Source organism: Mus caroli, chromosome 3 (genome assembly GCF_900094665.2).
Source record: "Mus caroli chromosome 3, CAROLI_EIJ_v1.1, whole genome shotgun sequence".
Classification (NCBI taxonomy): domain Eukaryota; kingdom Metazoa; phylum Chordata; class Mammalia; order Rodentia; family Muridae; genus Mus; species Mus caroli.
In genome coordinates, this window is record NC_034572.1 from 97146874 (window position 1) to 97162191 (window position 15318).

Sequence of the window (15318 nt, forward strand, 5' to 3'; positions counted from 1 at the left end):
TGGAGTGGAAATAAACACAGGATCACATCGAGTAAGAAAAGGCACACTTGATGAGCCAGCATGTTTGTGGGGAATGTTGAAATTCAATTTCTGGCCACTATTGCTACCTTTTCTAAAATCCCAAGATAAAGACTGGAGGTTTCACCTGTTGCTCACTGTCGTTGCCTAAAGCTATAAATAGGTCTGCAGCTCATCTCTCCTTTTAGCAGGGAAGGGTCAGATTACAGGGGGCAAAACAAAATAATAAAATGAGTGTCCTGGTATTTCAGAGAGTCATTCTGCCATCCCCACAGTCTCTCTCCTTCCTCTGCTGTGCTATCCTAGAATCAAGGACCCCAGCCACAATGCCTCTATTCAAACTAACAGGTAGGTGTGCAGAAAGGATTTGGAGAATTTTTTGGAAATCAGGGATTTTTTTTTTTTCCGTATGCAACCATTCCTTTAACTACTGTGTCAGATTCAGCAACCCTTTATGTGGGGTTCCTAATAGTTTCAGATGGACATGTCAGGCCAAGGCCAAGCACTTTCAGGGTTTGCTTTCTGGTAGTGGGAGGAGGGTTCTTTTCTCAATCTTTGAATCCCTTAGAAAACTGATTTCACGACCCAGAAAAGGGTTGTCAGCCCTGTCCTAAAGATCATGACCATGGGAGGAATGTTAGCCCAGACTGTTCCAGTGTTCTACGGTCCACACTTGAACTCAGAGGACTCTTAAAAAAAGAAATCAGTTGTATGTGTGTTTCACTGTAAAATGCCAGACATGTGAAATAAAAAGAACAAAAACATTAAAGTAATAAACACTCACTTAGGAAAACTAGAAAATAGTAACTTAAAGTCACATAGTCTTGTTGTTGAGGGAGTCACAAAACATTTCCGAGTTCAACTTCTCAGTCTGTGGGTTATGGGAGAGTAAGAATGCCGTTAAGGATACAGTTGCATTTCTGTTACACCTGGGATTGTTCAGCCTTTGGGCAGGATAAACTGTAGCTTAACATAATGTGATGACTATTATGTATTTATTCCAAGTGCTTCCTAAAACCATTTGAAATGGCTGGATGATATTTGAGTTTTCTTAGTTATCTCCTGCGTTGTTTTTTTTTTTTTTTTTTAACCATATTTTACATGTATAAATGTCCTCCTGACCTTATTTGCATCTAAAACTTTCAGAAATGGTGGTTCAGTGGGTGCTACCCACTTGTTCGGTGCTACCAAAGAATTTGTTTGCCCAGTCCCAGCATTGTTTGAGCGTTCCTAGTGCTCTTCAACAGATTAATCCTTTGTTTCCTTTTAAATTTCCATCCTACAAGTACCTTTAGCGTCTCAGTAGTGGAGTGTGAGCTTGACGTTAGCACATATCCCAAGTTCAATTCCCACCCAGCACCACAGCCCTGCAAAGAAGTGCTTTTTAAAGAATATTATATGTGCTTAAAGACATATGCTAGTAAGGATGGGAAAGAAAGCATTTAGTGACCTTATCCCCACGATGTCCTTGGGCAGTGCATAGTAGACTGAAGCTGAGCTAGAACAGTTGGCCTACTCCTCTCTGTGGCAGCCTACAGGCTGTTTCTCAGAGCCTGGGTTCATGGCCACAGCAGGTGCCCAGAGGTCTTCATATGTCGTCTCTCATTTGTTTCACTTCACACAGGTCAAGGAAAACGTGAGTATTTTGGACTATTTTTCCTGCCGATTGCAAGTATCTGTAAAAGAAGTGACAGTGTTCCTTAATTTACAAAGGGGCCTATTTCTCAGCAGTGTTTATAAACGGAACCACTCAAAGCCAGCAGTGATCAGTAATAACCGTAGATAGCAATCCATCATCTTCATGGTTCTCCTGGATTTCTAAAACACAAAAACTAAAAACAAAACACCCACGATTTTCCTCCTGTAAAGGAAATGTGAGCCAGGGCATGCTGGTGAGGGCTTGTAATCTCAGCATTGGGGAGGCTGAGGCAGGGGAATGGAGAGTCCAAAGCTAGCCTGGCCCCCAGAATGAAAACCTGTCTTAAAGTACAACCAGAAAACGCACAGGCAAGTAAAGGCCACCTCCCAAGTCACTTGTTTGCTATTTTCAAGTAAACCATACAGACTAGTAAGCAGAGTGGACTAAACCTCGCGTTAGGTGATCCTCAACTCCAGTGCAAAACAAATTTGGTTGTGAATTTTTTTTCTTTTTTTGGCCAGATAAAACATGATTTTCGATAAAATTAGCTTTAGTTGTGCGTTCTGCCCACTCTCCAGTTTTGACGTTCTTTTGCTGACTGATGTGGTTCTGTTTCCAAGTTCCTTGGTAAGCTGAGATGTGGGAGGCAGGAGCCTGCAAGTTGGCCTACCCCACACATGAATAAACTCTGCTGGGAAATAGGCCTGGCTTTCCGGACCTGCGGGCTGTGAAAGTGAGCATGGCGATCTTTTTCTCAAGAGCTGTGTACTTCCTGCATTGGTAATCCCGGGTGTTAGCGAGAGCACTACATGGACTTTAAATATTTCACATTTGATCTCCATGGTAGCATGCTGAGGGTGACTTGTTATTAACGTCCTCCTTCTATGATGATGAACCATGAGGCTCCTGGTGACTGTGGTTTGTTCAAGGCTACCCAGATGCCATGGACACCCATTCCCACCTTAATCCAGTGCCCTGTTTTGCCATTTTACCTTTTTCTTTTCTATCTGTCTAGAAATAGATGTCCTGTCCCTGAGACACCACCGCCCCTCAGCCGTCTCATGATCTCAAACAACATGCTAAGAAGGGGTTGGTAATTATCTCCACATGCCCGAGGAGATTTTTTTCCTTCCTGAATTTGGATTGTCAGCACATCTTATCTACTTACTTTTAAATACCAACTTCATTTTTTCCTGCCTGAAGTCACCATCATGCCCAGAAGTAGTGGGAAAGGCAGCACCCTCGATTTAGCGATTGAATTTCAGCTGTGCTTGCATGGTGTCAAATCTGCTGTCTAATTCTGTAGAACCAGATAGCAACTATATCATGTTGGGTCATCACGTAAGCTAATTGAGGATATAACTTTCAGTCGTCGACAGTGGTTTAGAGAAATGCAACCTTAGTAAAAAAAGCTATACTTTTAAAAAATGTATGAAGCGTTCCAGGACAGCCAGGGCTATTTAGAGAAACCCTGTCTCAAAACAATCAAACAAACAAAAAATGTGTAAAGCAAGTGGATATAAACAGTCCCAGATAATAAATGGTTGTTCTGGAAGAGCCAGGATGTCACCAGATGGGATTGGGTCTCTGGCATCAATTCCATACGGTCCCTTCCTAAGGTCCTCAGCAGCACTGCCACAGGCGCAGCATGACAAGCCATTGACACCTCATTCTCATCATTATAACCAACTGACCTATCTCCATTTGCCCTTCGTGGCGCATGAAGCATGTAACTTCCCCTGCCACTCATCTCCGAGGTGCCCATGATGCTCCGGGAGGAACGATGCTATTTCTAGGGGTCAGCTGGGGAGGCCTCAGCCATCACTTATGTCTACTTACCGTTCCATTTGCTTCGCTGTGGGCTACTGTGCTTGCCAGTGAACGACTAACAGCTCCCAAGCACGCTTCTCGATGCGAGGTTTCTGGATGTGTTGGAGCATGACAAGACAAATGAGTGTTCGAGGTTCAAGTAACACCATCTTCCCTGTTAACTCTGCCATCACCAGCCAGGATTTTAATCTAGTCACCTGACATCGTTGGTGACATTACGAGTCACTCGCTATCATATCTAATGGATGCTTTATTCCATCCCATCATAACTACACATCATCCTTAATGGCCCAAAGCTAAACAACTGTGAGCTTGCCCAGCACTGCCAAATAATTACCTCATTCGGTTTAATGTGATGCTTTATCTTGAAGGGTTTCCACACACATTGTGTCACAACAGCCCTGAGAGTGAGGTTGGGTGGTGTTAGTGCCCCCACTTAACACGAAACGGTTAAGGTGAAACAGAGCACGGTGAGGGAGTTGATAAGCACAGGGCTTGAACTCATTACCCACTACATCTGATTGAAAATAATCACCTTTTGGAGACCTGCATAGACCCGGGCACAGAGGCCATTCTCACTGGGTCAATTGCTCTGTCATCTCCATGGCAAATTTCTGTGTCTGTGTTGTTCCAGTAGCTCTTTGCTGTTCTCAGTACTGCTCACCAGCTGTTTTCTCAAAGTACCAAAAGGCTCTTAGAAGTGTGAGTTAGAAGATGGCTAGTGAGCTGGGTATGTAGAGAAGACAGTGGAACTCAACAGAAAAACAGACACTTTTTGGCCACCGCTATCCCAAATGATGAAACTGGGTCTTACATCCTGAAGGTTTGGGGATTATTCACTGTCAGGGTTGTAGAGCTCAGCCTTGTTTCTTCATTTTAAGAATGGGAAAACTTTGGCTGGGTGGTGGCAGCGTACACCTTTAATCCTAGCACTTGGGAGGCAGGGGCAGGTGGATCTCTGAGTTCAAGGCCAGCCTGGTCTACAGGAGTGAATTCTGGGACAGCCAGGGCGATACAGAGAAACCCTGTCTTGAAAAAAGAAAGGGAAGCAAAACAAAGCAAGCAAACAGAATGGGGAGACTTGGTGAGCTGAGTCCATGCAGTCCCTGGAACCCACCACATGGTGGAAGGAGCAAGCTGACACCCCAAGGTGTGCTCTGCCTCTCTCTCTCTCTCTCTCTCTCTCTCTCTCTCTCTCTCTCTCTCTCTCTGTCCCTCTGTCTCTGTGCCTCTGTTTTGCCTCTCTCTGTCTCTGTCTCTCTGTCTGTCTGTCTCTCACATTCACACACACACAGGGGGGGAATATAAGGAGCAACAGAAGGTTGGCTTTCTAAGGCTCACTCGTTGTCAAAGGCCATGCCCACAAGGAATGGGCTCCCATCACATACTACTAAGTTTTGGCAACTCCCTTTTACCACATAACAACATATCATAGATGTCAGGCTTTAAAAAAAATCAAAAAACAAACCAACAAACAAACATGGAGGTTAGCTCCCAGGATCATCGGTCCTTTCTATAGTGTCTTCAAAACTATCAGGAAGAGCCAGATGACCCAGTGGAAAGGACTGTGTTGTGTGATAACTATGAAACCAAGCTTAGCCCTGCCAGGAAGAAGTAATGTTACATGAAGAGTGCGTCCTGTAGGAGTCTAGCTGCATCTATAGGGTTCTTCAGAAGTGTGCTCCATACACAACCCTGCAGTAATGTGAAAGCCAGCCTGGAGCTCTGGTTGGAGATCAGGGAAACCATGAAGCCAACACACATTGTCCTAATCCTTGTGCCTGACCCCTCAAGGAAACTCCTGGGTGGCTTTTGGACAAGGGTGTCAACTAATATGTGAAAAACCTTTTCTAGAAATTGATGACGCAATGCGTAGCTTTGCTGAAAAAGTGTTTGCCTCTGAAGTCAAAGATGAGGGAGGTCGGCACGAGATCTCCCCGTTCGACGTGGATGAGATCTGCCCGATTTCCCTTCATGAGATGCAGGCCCACATATTCCACATGGAGAGCCTGTCCATGGATGGCAAGAGGTAAGTGTGGCAACTTGGGACAAAGTGTGGCGGCTCCTGAATGAAGGTCTGGCTGAGTGCGGATCACACGGAAAGGAAGAGCTCTGCCTGGGTTCCGAGTTCTTTCTCCTCCTCTTTGCATAGGTTAGGGTGAGATGAGAAGGGACAGAGAAGAAAAGAAAGCAGTCCCTTCCTGCTCTCATCTCCCCCGTAAGCTAAAGTCTTTCTATCACCCCAGGAAGAGAACTGGAGCCTCCGGAGTGGGCTGACAGCTGCAGTTAGCACTCTCAACATAGACATAGTTGGCACAGGAGCTGGAACACAAATGCCTCATCTTCAGCCATGTCCCCTAGTCAACAGCACTGCTGCTCTCCAATAGGAATCCCTCTCCAGCAAGTCTGAGGACACCTTGACCTTAGAGGGACATGTCTTCATCTCTGCCCATTATTGCACCTGTCATGCGTGTTACCCGCCCCCCCCCAGAGTTACCAGAGATCTTTCATGAAAAGAATGATTTCCCTTTAATTCACTCCTATAGCTCTTTACCTCACAGTTCTCTCGCTTTCAGCAGTCCCCAGCCCGCTGGTCTCCTGTGCTGTCTTTTTCTTGGTTTTATACCTTTAAAGGAGAAACAGCAAGTCGCCTCCTTTGAGATCCTCTGAAGGACCTCACTCAGGGATAGTCTCTCTTCAAAGTAGAAACTCAAAAACAAAACAAAACAAAACCCCCCAAAACAAAAAACTGTTCATATAAGAAAACAGTATCAGCCAGGAGTGGTGGCACACATCTTTAATTCCAGAACTCGGGAGGCTGAGGCAGTCAGATCTCTGTGAGTTCAAGACTAGCCTGGTCTACAAAGTGAGTTTCAGGACAGCTGGGACTACACAGAGAAGAAGAAAAAAATCCAACCAAAGTAGCAACAAAAAAACAACACAAAAGTTTCTAATATGCAAGGCATTCGATATGCATTACATTTCACATAACATAAATTCTATAAGGTAGCTAGCTACTTTAGCTTGTCATCATTGTGACAAAACACCCAAACATGTGGACTTAAAGAAGGAACAGTTTATTTGAGCTCAGAGTCTCAGGGTTTTCAGTCCACGGTCAGTTGACACTGTTGTTTGAGCCTGTGGTGACTGGGGACATCACGGAGTTCATGATGGAGCAAAGCTGGTAGCTTTATGGCACAAAGAGGGAGAAGGGAGGAGGAAGGCTCGGGGTCTCAGTATCCCCTTCAAGAGCGTGCCCCTGATAAGCACCTCATTCCTTTCCATCAGCTTCTGAGCCTTCAGCTCAGGGTGGGATTTCAGATGGGAGCTGTAACAGAACTTCTCAGGCATGGTACTGAGCTGCCAGGGAATAGAAGGTTAGAGAATGTAAGGAGAGTGAATACAATGTCACAGGATACAGCTGCCATCACCCGAGTTCACTGTAATAGCTGGATTGCCGACTCTGCTCACACCAGACCACTTTGGAAGGAGTGTGTTATGTTGAAGGCCTTCTAATATATTCCCGGCCTTGGGTCCCCTGTACTAAAAGCGGCCTTCGAATTTGCTGGGTACTTTCTTCTTTCACTATGGTAGTATCTTGTTTCTGACAACCAGTCCATATTTTAATTTTTTACTTTTTTGGCCTCAAAATAAACCAGCATAGTGAAAAATCCATCTACTACAATGGAACTCCCGAGGAGAGGACCAAGCTAATTATTATTATTATTATTATTTGTTAATTTCAAACCCAGAAAAAAGCGTTTCCAAGGACGGAAGACTGTTAATTTGTCCATTCCACAAAGTGAAACATCTTCTACCAAACTGTCCCACATCGAAGAATTTATTTCTTCATCCCCAACCTACGAGAGTGTGCCTGACTTCCAGAGGGTGCAGATCACTGGAGACTATGCCTCAGGGGTGAGTCGTGCTTTGCCATGCAGATGTCCCCAAAGACAGACACGTGTAGCTCCATGCTGTCTTGCCTTCCTGTGAAAGTGGGTATCGCTTGCATCTCTTGCCCTGCTTCCTCTGCATCTCAGTCCTAATGAATGTCACATTCCTGTGTTGCTTCGTCATCCTACACAATGTCTCCTTTATCTGAATTGCTAATACATTGACACTACGAAGAAGGAAAGGATTCACTGTAGATAACCCAGACTGCAGTGGACAGACTGGGCAAATGGACTAAAGCGAGCAGCAAGGAAGAACACTTGGTTGTAGCTGACTGCACCATAAAGTAAAAACAGAGGTGAGGGGATGAGGGTGGAGGGTACTGCAGGTTAGCTGAGCTTGCCAAGGAGGCTGGAGACCTGAAGTCAAGCCCCAGCTTCCACATGGTGGAGGAGAGAACCAACTCCTGCAGTTGTCCTCTGACCTGCATGTGTGCACCATGGCACGTGCCCCAAACAAACAAACAAACAAACAAATCAAGGGAAATCTAGCGAAGTGGGTGCTGGAGGAATGGTTCAGCAGTTAAGAGCACTGACTGCTCTGGCAGAGAACCTGGGTTCAATTCCCAGCACACCCGTGGTGGCTCAAAACTGTCTGGACTTCCAATTCCAAGGGATGCAATACCTTTGACCAGCCCGCCCCACCATGGGTATGATTGTGGTCTCACCCACACAAGCATGCAAAACATTCACACACATAATAAAAAAAAGAAAAAAAACGAAAAAGAAAATTCCACCGAAGCCATTGTCTTTAGACCATATAAAGTCTCCGGGTTTGTTGCAGGAGCTTACACAGCAGGTGTCCCTTGGAGTGGATTCTAGTATGTCACAGGAATACTGAACTCAGGTTACTAAGAGTGCGCCCTGCTTGTCTTATCCCAACAGTTGGCCAGTTAATAAATCTCTGCTACAGGGACTTGCAGTATCAGCACCATATTGGGAAAACTGTTATCGAGCGCTCAGTCTCTGCTCCAAATACGGATTCCGTGCCTATGCTGAGTCCCTGTCTCATGTAACTGACCCAGCAGGGTAAGGCCTGAGACATTCCCAAGGCTCAGTATGCTGAAACACAAACCATTCTTGTCTGTTTATTTTCTTCAGTATGGTAACCAGGGCGCTGAGCAGTCAGCAGGTGCAGACGGTAAAGAGCTGACACGAATTTCTTGATGAAATGTTAAAGACGTGATAAACACAATTTGGAAAACTCCAGATTTCAAAGCCTAAAGCTCAGGAGACACACTTGGCACCCGTGCGCTCAGTAGACACGAGAACAGAAAGAGGAGAGAAATGTACGGAAGTCAGGGAAGAGTGACCTCACACCAGAGACCTGGGCATGGGGTCTTGTGGCTTCACTTAGCAGCTGAGTAAGGTTAAGCTGCTGAGCAATGTTTCTCTTGGCCGTGCTCGGTAGCCAACAGGAGCATCCTCGAAGAGTAAGCACGGAGATGGGGAGGGGAGTCTCAGGGCCTATGGAGCCTGATAAGTAATTGACCCAATAAGGGTCTTATTGCTAGGCCTTATTGCATCTAGGCCTTAAATGCTAGGGTGCCGAGGGCTGGGCACATGCAGGTGAGTAGAAGCCCACCCTAGCCGGTGAGGAGCTGTGAGGAGTGGATAGAACGAGTGTCTTTGGAAGCTGACCTCAGACCTAGGCTTGCTCTGGGTTCTTTGAGCTAATGTAAGCATCTATCTTTCAAAATAGACTGAGTGTGAGCTGTCTGTCTGTGACATATGCCACCAAGCTGATTGCCAGGGTTCATTCTTGGATCTGGCTGGCTGGGTGTCTCCTTCCTCCCCGGCTCCATATGTCTGTGTCATTCCCTGAGTTGCACAGTCAGCGGAAGAGGACCCCGAAGAGAAGGACCCCACTTCAGTCAAGGGTATACCAGCCAGCAGCTGCACTCCCCTGATAGATCTCCAAATGAGCTCTCAAAATAGACTTACCAGTCAGGATCCGTCATCTGTTCTCCAGCCTTTGAGAGAACACTTATGTTGTCCCCAGAGCAGAAGGTCTTTGAGGCTCTGATAGTTCAGTAAACTGGAGGTAAGGCAGCAAATTTCCAGCAGCTCAAACCAGGTTTTATTCTCTTTTAACACAGAAATAAAATTCTCTACGACTGTCTAAAAGAAGCTGGGCATGGTGACACATGCCTGTACTCTTAAGAAAGATGAAACAGGAATTTGAGGTCTGGGCTACATAGTGAGTTCAAGACACTGTCTCAAAACTTTTTTTTTTAAAGCTAGGTATGTTGTCTCAGACCTATAAGCCCAGCACCAGGGTGGAAAAGGTAGGGGGAGTTAAGGGCCATTGTTGGCAACATAGTAAGTTGGAGACCTGTCTGGCTACATAAGACCTTGTCTCTAAGGCAAGAAGATAAGGAATTGGAGGTCAAGCCTCAGCTGTAAAGTGAGAACCTGACTTAACAACTGCTGGCCCTCGTCAATATAATTTGACAGTTGAGATACTACGCTCAGAAGTTTATATTTTATTGTATTGGGTTTTTTTGGTTTTGTTTTGAGATAAGACCTTGTCCTGGAATGCTGTGTAGATCTGGCTGGTCTTGAACTTACAGCCTCAGCCTTCCAAGTGCTGGAATTATAGGCATGTGCCATGATATCTAATTTCAGAGGTATGTACTTTCAGTGTGCAAATGTCTCACGAAGGGAAGAACACATATGCAATGGTAGACTGGGTCTTCTTACAAATGGAATGGCATGGCCTGGGGATGGCTCACTGAGTGCTTAACGTGTACCCAATGCATGTACTTAAAGTGAGTACTCAAAGACCACTTAAAGTGAAAGCAGGAAGGATCTGAGTTCAAATCCCCAGGACCCATGTAAAAAGCTGAACATGGCCACACTTGCCTGTAACCCCAGTGCTACAGGCAGCAGTGACAGGAGGTTCCCTGGGTCCTATTACTTGTCAACTTGGCTCTAGGTTATCTGAGAAACCCTCTCTCAAGGGAATAAGGCAGAGAGTGACAGAACAAGACACTTGGTGTCCTCCTTGGTCGCACACAGCTGCCAACTATGCACCTATACCATACACACAATTGTGACATCATGGCATATTCAGAACAGATGCAATAAAAAAAGCACAAGCATGGGAGGTGAAATTCCACATTTTCTCAGATGCAGATACTAGTTTTAAAATTGTGAGTGTGTGACAAAACCAGAAATTGGGAAAGGGATCATGAAATGGGGAAGAGGTCCGAAGGAAGGGGGAGATGAGAGGATGCCCTAGGAAAGCAGGGGGACGAAATGAGAGCCTGGAGCAGCTGCGGGAGGAAGGGGCGTGGGGCAAGGCACAGCGCAAGGGAGTGGGTAAGAATAAAGTATATCGGCACAGATGTGAAGATGCTATGAAGAAACCAGTGCTTTACGTGATAACCTAAAACCAAACAGACAACTGACAGTGATAGTAAAAAGTTCTTTTTAGCCTGGCGTGGTGGCGCACGCCTTTAATCCCAACACTTGGGAGGCAGAGGCAGGCGGATTTCTGAGTTCGAGGCCAGCCTGGTCTACAGAGTGAGTTCCAGGACAGCCAGGGCGACACAGAGAAACCCTGTCTGGAAGAGAAAAAAAAAAATGAAAGAAAGGAAGGAAGGAAGGAAGGAAGGAAGACAAGAAAAGAAAAGAAAAGAAAAGAAAAGAAAAGAAAAAATAGAGTATTTGGCCCTGAATTTTTAAGTCCTAACAACAAAAAACCCTCAGAAACAAATGCAAAACTCATAGGAAAGATTTCTACTGCAGGTAAGGTATGGTACAGAATTAAAAGAGGTAGGAAAAACCCCGGCGTCTCTCCTGCAGAGAGTCCTAGGGTCCCAGGGTCCCAGGGCAGGAGGAATCAGCAGGGCAGGCAGGACAGGCTCAAGGAGGCCACAGCACACAGGAAAGCCACAACTATGAGAGGTCAGCCTGGCCACTTTCTTGGGTCTCACAGGCTCGGCTCTGACACTTTCTCGGCAGGTAACCGTTGAAGACTTTGAGGTGGTTTGTAAAGGTCTCTATCGCGCATTGTGTATACGAGAGAAATACATGCAGAAGTCATTCCAGAGGTTCCCCAAGACCCCCTCCAAGTACCTGAGGAACATTGATGGTGAAGCCTTGGTAGGAAACGAGAGCTTTTACCCAGGTAACTTACTCTCTCATGAACGTAAGATACAGCTTTAGGCTTATCTACTAAATATGATTTTGGTTTTTGGTTTTTGTTTGTTTGTTTTTGTTTTTGTTTTTCTCTGTGTAGTACTGACTATCCCGGAACTTGCTTTGTAGACCAGGCGGGCTTCAAACCTAGAGATCCACCTGCTTGCCTCCCAAGTGAGTGCTGGAACTAAAGTCATGGGCCACCACCGCCCGGCTCTAAATATGAACTTTAACATATGATCTTAGATGATCAGTGACCCAGCCTTAAAAGTACCATGGTTGCCATTGGCCCTAACCTGCTGCCCATGTCGGTCACTCGGTCACTCGATTGGGCCCTTATAATACCTCTCTTCAGGATCTCTGAAACCCCCAAGTTAGACCTGTGTATCTCCTAGTCTCAGTGGTTGTAAAGGTGTCCTAATTACTTGGCTACGATTCAGCCTCACCCTCTTTGTCTCATTCTCACTTCTCTGCTGGTTATTAAAGCACAGTTCTAAGCATGTTACTTTCCTGATTTAAAAAAAAGAAAAAAAAAAATCCAAGCTCCCCATGCCCTCTCTACATAGCCAGTCAGAATCACCTGCCTCCATCCAAAGGGCGTTTCAGCCATTCAGGTTCCTACTTGCTTACTTAACCTATTTCTAAACAAACACTTCTATCCCTCCCTACCTCACCCCCCCCCCCCCCCCCCCCCGCCCTTAGTCTTTGTTATGGATGGGCGTGTCTGTGACAGGATCTCAAGTTACCCAGGTTAGCCCCCAAACTAGATTTGTAGCTGAGGATGTCCTTGAACTCTTTGACCTACCTTCTCAAGTTCATGAATGACAGGCTAGCACACTACCCCCAGCTTTAGTTAGAAGCCTTCCTAGATCTCCCTGTAGTTCTGCACTTTCCTGCAGTTGTTCTGTTTCTACCTTCTCCCCATCTCTGGTTTGCCTTTTTCCTTACTTATTTACCCTAAATCTACAAGTCTAGAGTCAACCCAAGTCTTCAGGGTACAGACTGAACGCCATCGTTTCTTTCTCTCTTTTTCTTCCTTCTCTTCCTTCCCGATTCTCCTTCCCCTCCTCTTCTTTTTTTGGAGGGAAAGGCTTTTAAAGACAGGGTTTCACTATGTAGCTCTGACTGTCCTGGAACTTGCTCTGTAGACCAGACTGACCTTGAACTCACAGAAATCCACCTGCCTCTGCCTCCCTAGTGCTGGGACTAAAGTCAAAAGTATTTGGCAAGAGGCTGTTTTTGGTTTGGTTTGGTTTTGCTTTTTCGAGACAGGGTTTCTCTGTGTAGCCCTGGCTGTCCTAGAACTCACTCTGTAGACCAGGCTGGCCTCGAACTTAGAAATCCACCTGCCTCTGCCTCCCAAGTGCTTGGGGGGGGGTATGGGGGACTTTTGGGATAGCATTGAAAATGTAAACGAGGAAAATACCTAATAAAAAATAAATTAAAAAAAAAGTAACACTCTGGAGTTTTATTACACCTTTATATAATTTTTCAATAAAGCAATAAACTGCACCAAGCAGAAAGTCTGTGTTGACCAATTTCAGGAAATTAAAAGTCTTTATCATCACATCTGGTTACACCTGCCTGGAATCAGAAACCAGAAATCAGGAGTATAAGGTAATTCCTTAACTACAGAACAAGTTGGAGACCAGCTTGGGCTGGAAGAGCCACTCTAGAAAGTCCACCCTCCACTCCCATCTCCTAAACTAAGTAACTAACTAAACAAACAAACAAACAAACAAACAAGAAACACATGAATGAATTAATAGAAATAAGAAGTAGTGACCTACACCTTTGATCCTAGCACTCGGGAGGCAGAAGCAAGTGGATCTCTATGAGATGGAGGGCAGCCTGGTCTACACAGCGAGTGAGAGACCAGCCAAGGATTCATAGTGAGACTTTGTCTCAAAGATAATTTTTTTAAAGTATTTATAAGTAGTGTATTTATTATATAAATACTACTAAATAACTTGAAAATCGTCCTTATGATAAATAAAATATTATCATAGTTGTTTCTCATTTGTTTGTTTTTTGAGACAGCGTTTCTCTGCATAGCCCTGCCTGTTCTGGAACTCACTCTGTAGATCAGGCTGGCCTCAGACTCAGAGATAGCTTGCCTCTGCCTCCCAAGTGTTGGGATCAAAGGAGCCAGCAATGCCTGGCTCCTAGTTATTTCTATACTAACAATTTAAGTCCCTTTGGGAGAATAAGCTTTGTTTAAAGGACAAATGAAGCTGAGTATTATGGTGTATGACTTTAGTCCCAGCACTCAGGAGTATGCGTTTTAGGCTGGACTGGTTTACATAGCAAGTTCTAGGACAGCCAGGGTTACATAGTGAGACCCTGTCTTTAAAAAAAGACAAGTTAAATAATGTTGGATAACTATAACTGATGAAGTATGAGATGACAAACGAATGTAATTTGCAACATTTCTTATTTGGGTTATTTTTCACATGGCCACTCCTCCTATGTGCTGATCTATTACTCTGTGTTTTATTGAAAAAGTATTTACCCCTCCTCCGAAGAAGGGTGAAGACCCCTTTCGCACAGAGGACCTTCCTGCAAACCTGGGCTATCACCTCAAGATGAAGGGCGGTGTGATTTACATCTACCCTGATGAAGTGGCAGCCAACAGAGATGAGCCCAAGCCCTACCCTTACCCAAATCTGGATGACTTCCTGGATGACATGAATTTTTTGCTTGCTCTAATTGCACAAGGGCCTGTGTAAGTGTTTCCTGAGATCTGAACATTAGCAGCCAGTGTTACTCATGATCATAAGGATGCTTTCACATGCTTATCATTGTCAAATACTGCCTTCAACTCCTTCATTCCTTGCAAGGGCCTTATGCATGCACATATCTATCTATCTATCTATCTATCTATCTATCTATCATCTATCTATCATCTCCTCTATCTATCTATCATCTTCTCTATCTATCTATCTATCTATCATCTCTATGTATCTATTTATCTATTCTCTATGTCTCTAATCTATCATCTATCTTTCATCTCTATCTATTCTCTATCTATCATATCTATCTATCTATCTATCTATCTATCTATCATCTCTATGTATCTATCTATTTATCTATTCTCTATGTATCTAATCTATCTATCATCTATCTTTCATCTCTCTCTATCTATCTATTCTCTATCTATCATATCTATCTATCTATCATCTATCATTTCTCTATTGTCTATTTATCTAATCTATTTATCATCTATCTATCCACCTATCTCTCTATTATCTATCTATCTATCATCTGTTTATTTATTTGAAGTGTCTCAAGTGGGCCAGGTTAACATCAAACTTGCTATGTAGTCCTGGTTGACCTTGAATTTCTACCCTCCTGCCTCCACCTCCCAAGGCTAGGACTACAGGTTTGCACCATCATTTGCAGTTTATGCAGTCCTGGGGATAAAACACAGGACATCTTACTTGCTAGGCAAGCATTTTATCAACTGAGCTACAACTCTACTCTTTTTTTTCTTTAGATTTTATTTTATTTTTTATTTTATCATCATCATCTTTATTATCTTGGGTTGTTTTGTTTTGAGACAGGGTTTCTCTGTGTAACTCTGGTTGTCTTGGAACTCACTCTGTAGACCAGGCTGGCCTTGAACTTAGAGAGCCTCCTGCCTCTGCCTCCTATGTCCAGGATCACAGGTGTGTTCCACCATCACTGCCCGGCCACCATCACTGCCCGGCTTCTTTTCTTTTTCTTTTTTTTTTT

General features: G+C 44.5%; 1 protein-coding gene across 2 annotated transcripts in view; it reads left to right on the top strand.

The window, feature by feature from the left end:
- The first annotated feature begins 208 nt into the window (after window positions 1-208).
- Ampd1 (adenosine monophosphate deaminase 1) overlaps window positions 209-15318 on the top strand; it is a 25669-nt gene continuing 10559 nt past the window's right edge. The window contains exons 1-6 of one of the 2 annotated variants that reach the window (XM_021158330.1): window positions 269-366; window positions 1643-1654; window positions 5342-5516; window positions 7240-7405; window positions 11407-11572; window positions 14089-14308. In XM_021158330.1, the coding sequence (XP_021013989.1) occupies window positions 345-366; window positions 1643-1654; window positions 5342-5516; window positions 7240-7405; window positions 11407-11572; window positions 14089-14308 (761 nt within the window). In that variant the 5' untranslated portion in view covers window positions 269-344. Of the gene's footprint in view, window positions 367-1642; window positions 1655-5341; window positions 5517-7239; window positions 7406-11406; window positions 11573-14088; window positions 14309-15318 lie in introns of both variants that reach the window. The other variant, XM_021158329.1, reaches the window with a different exon arrangement.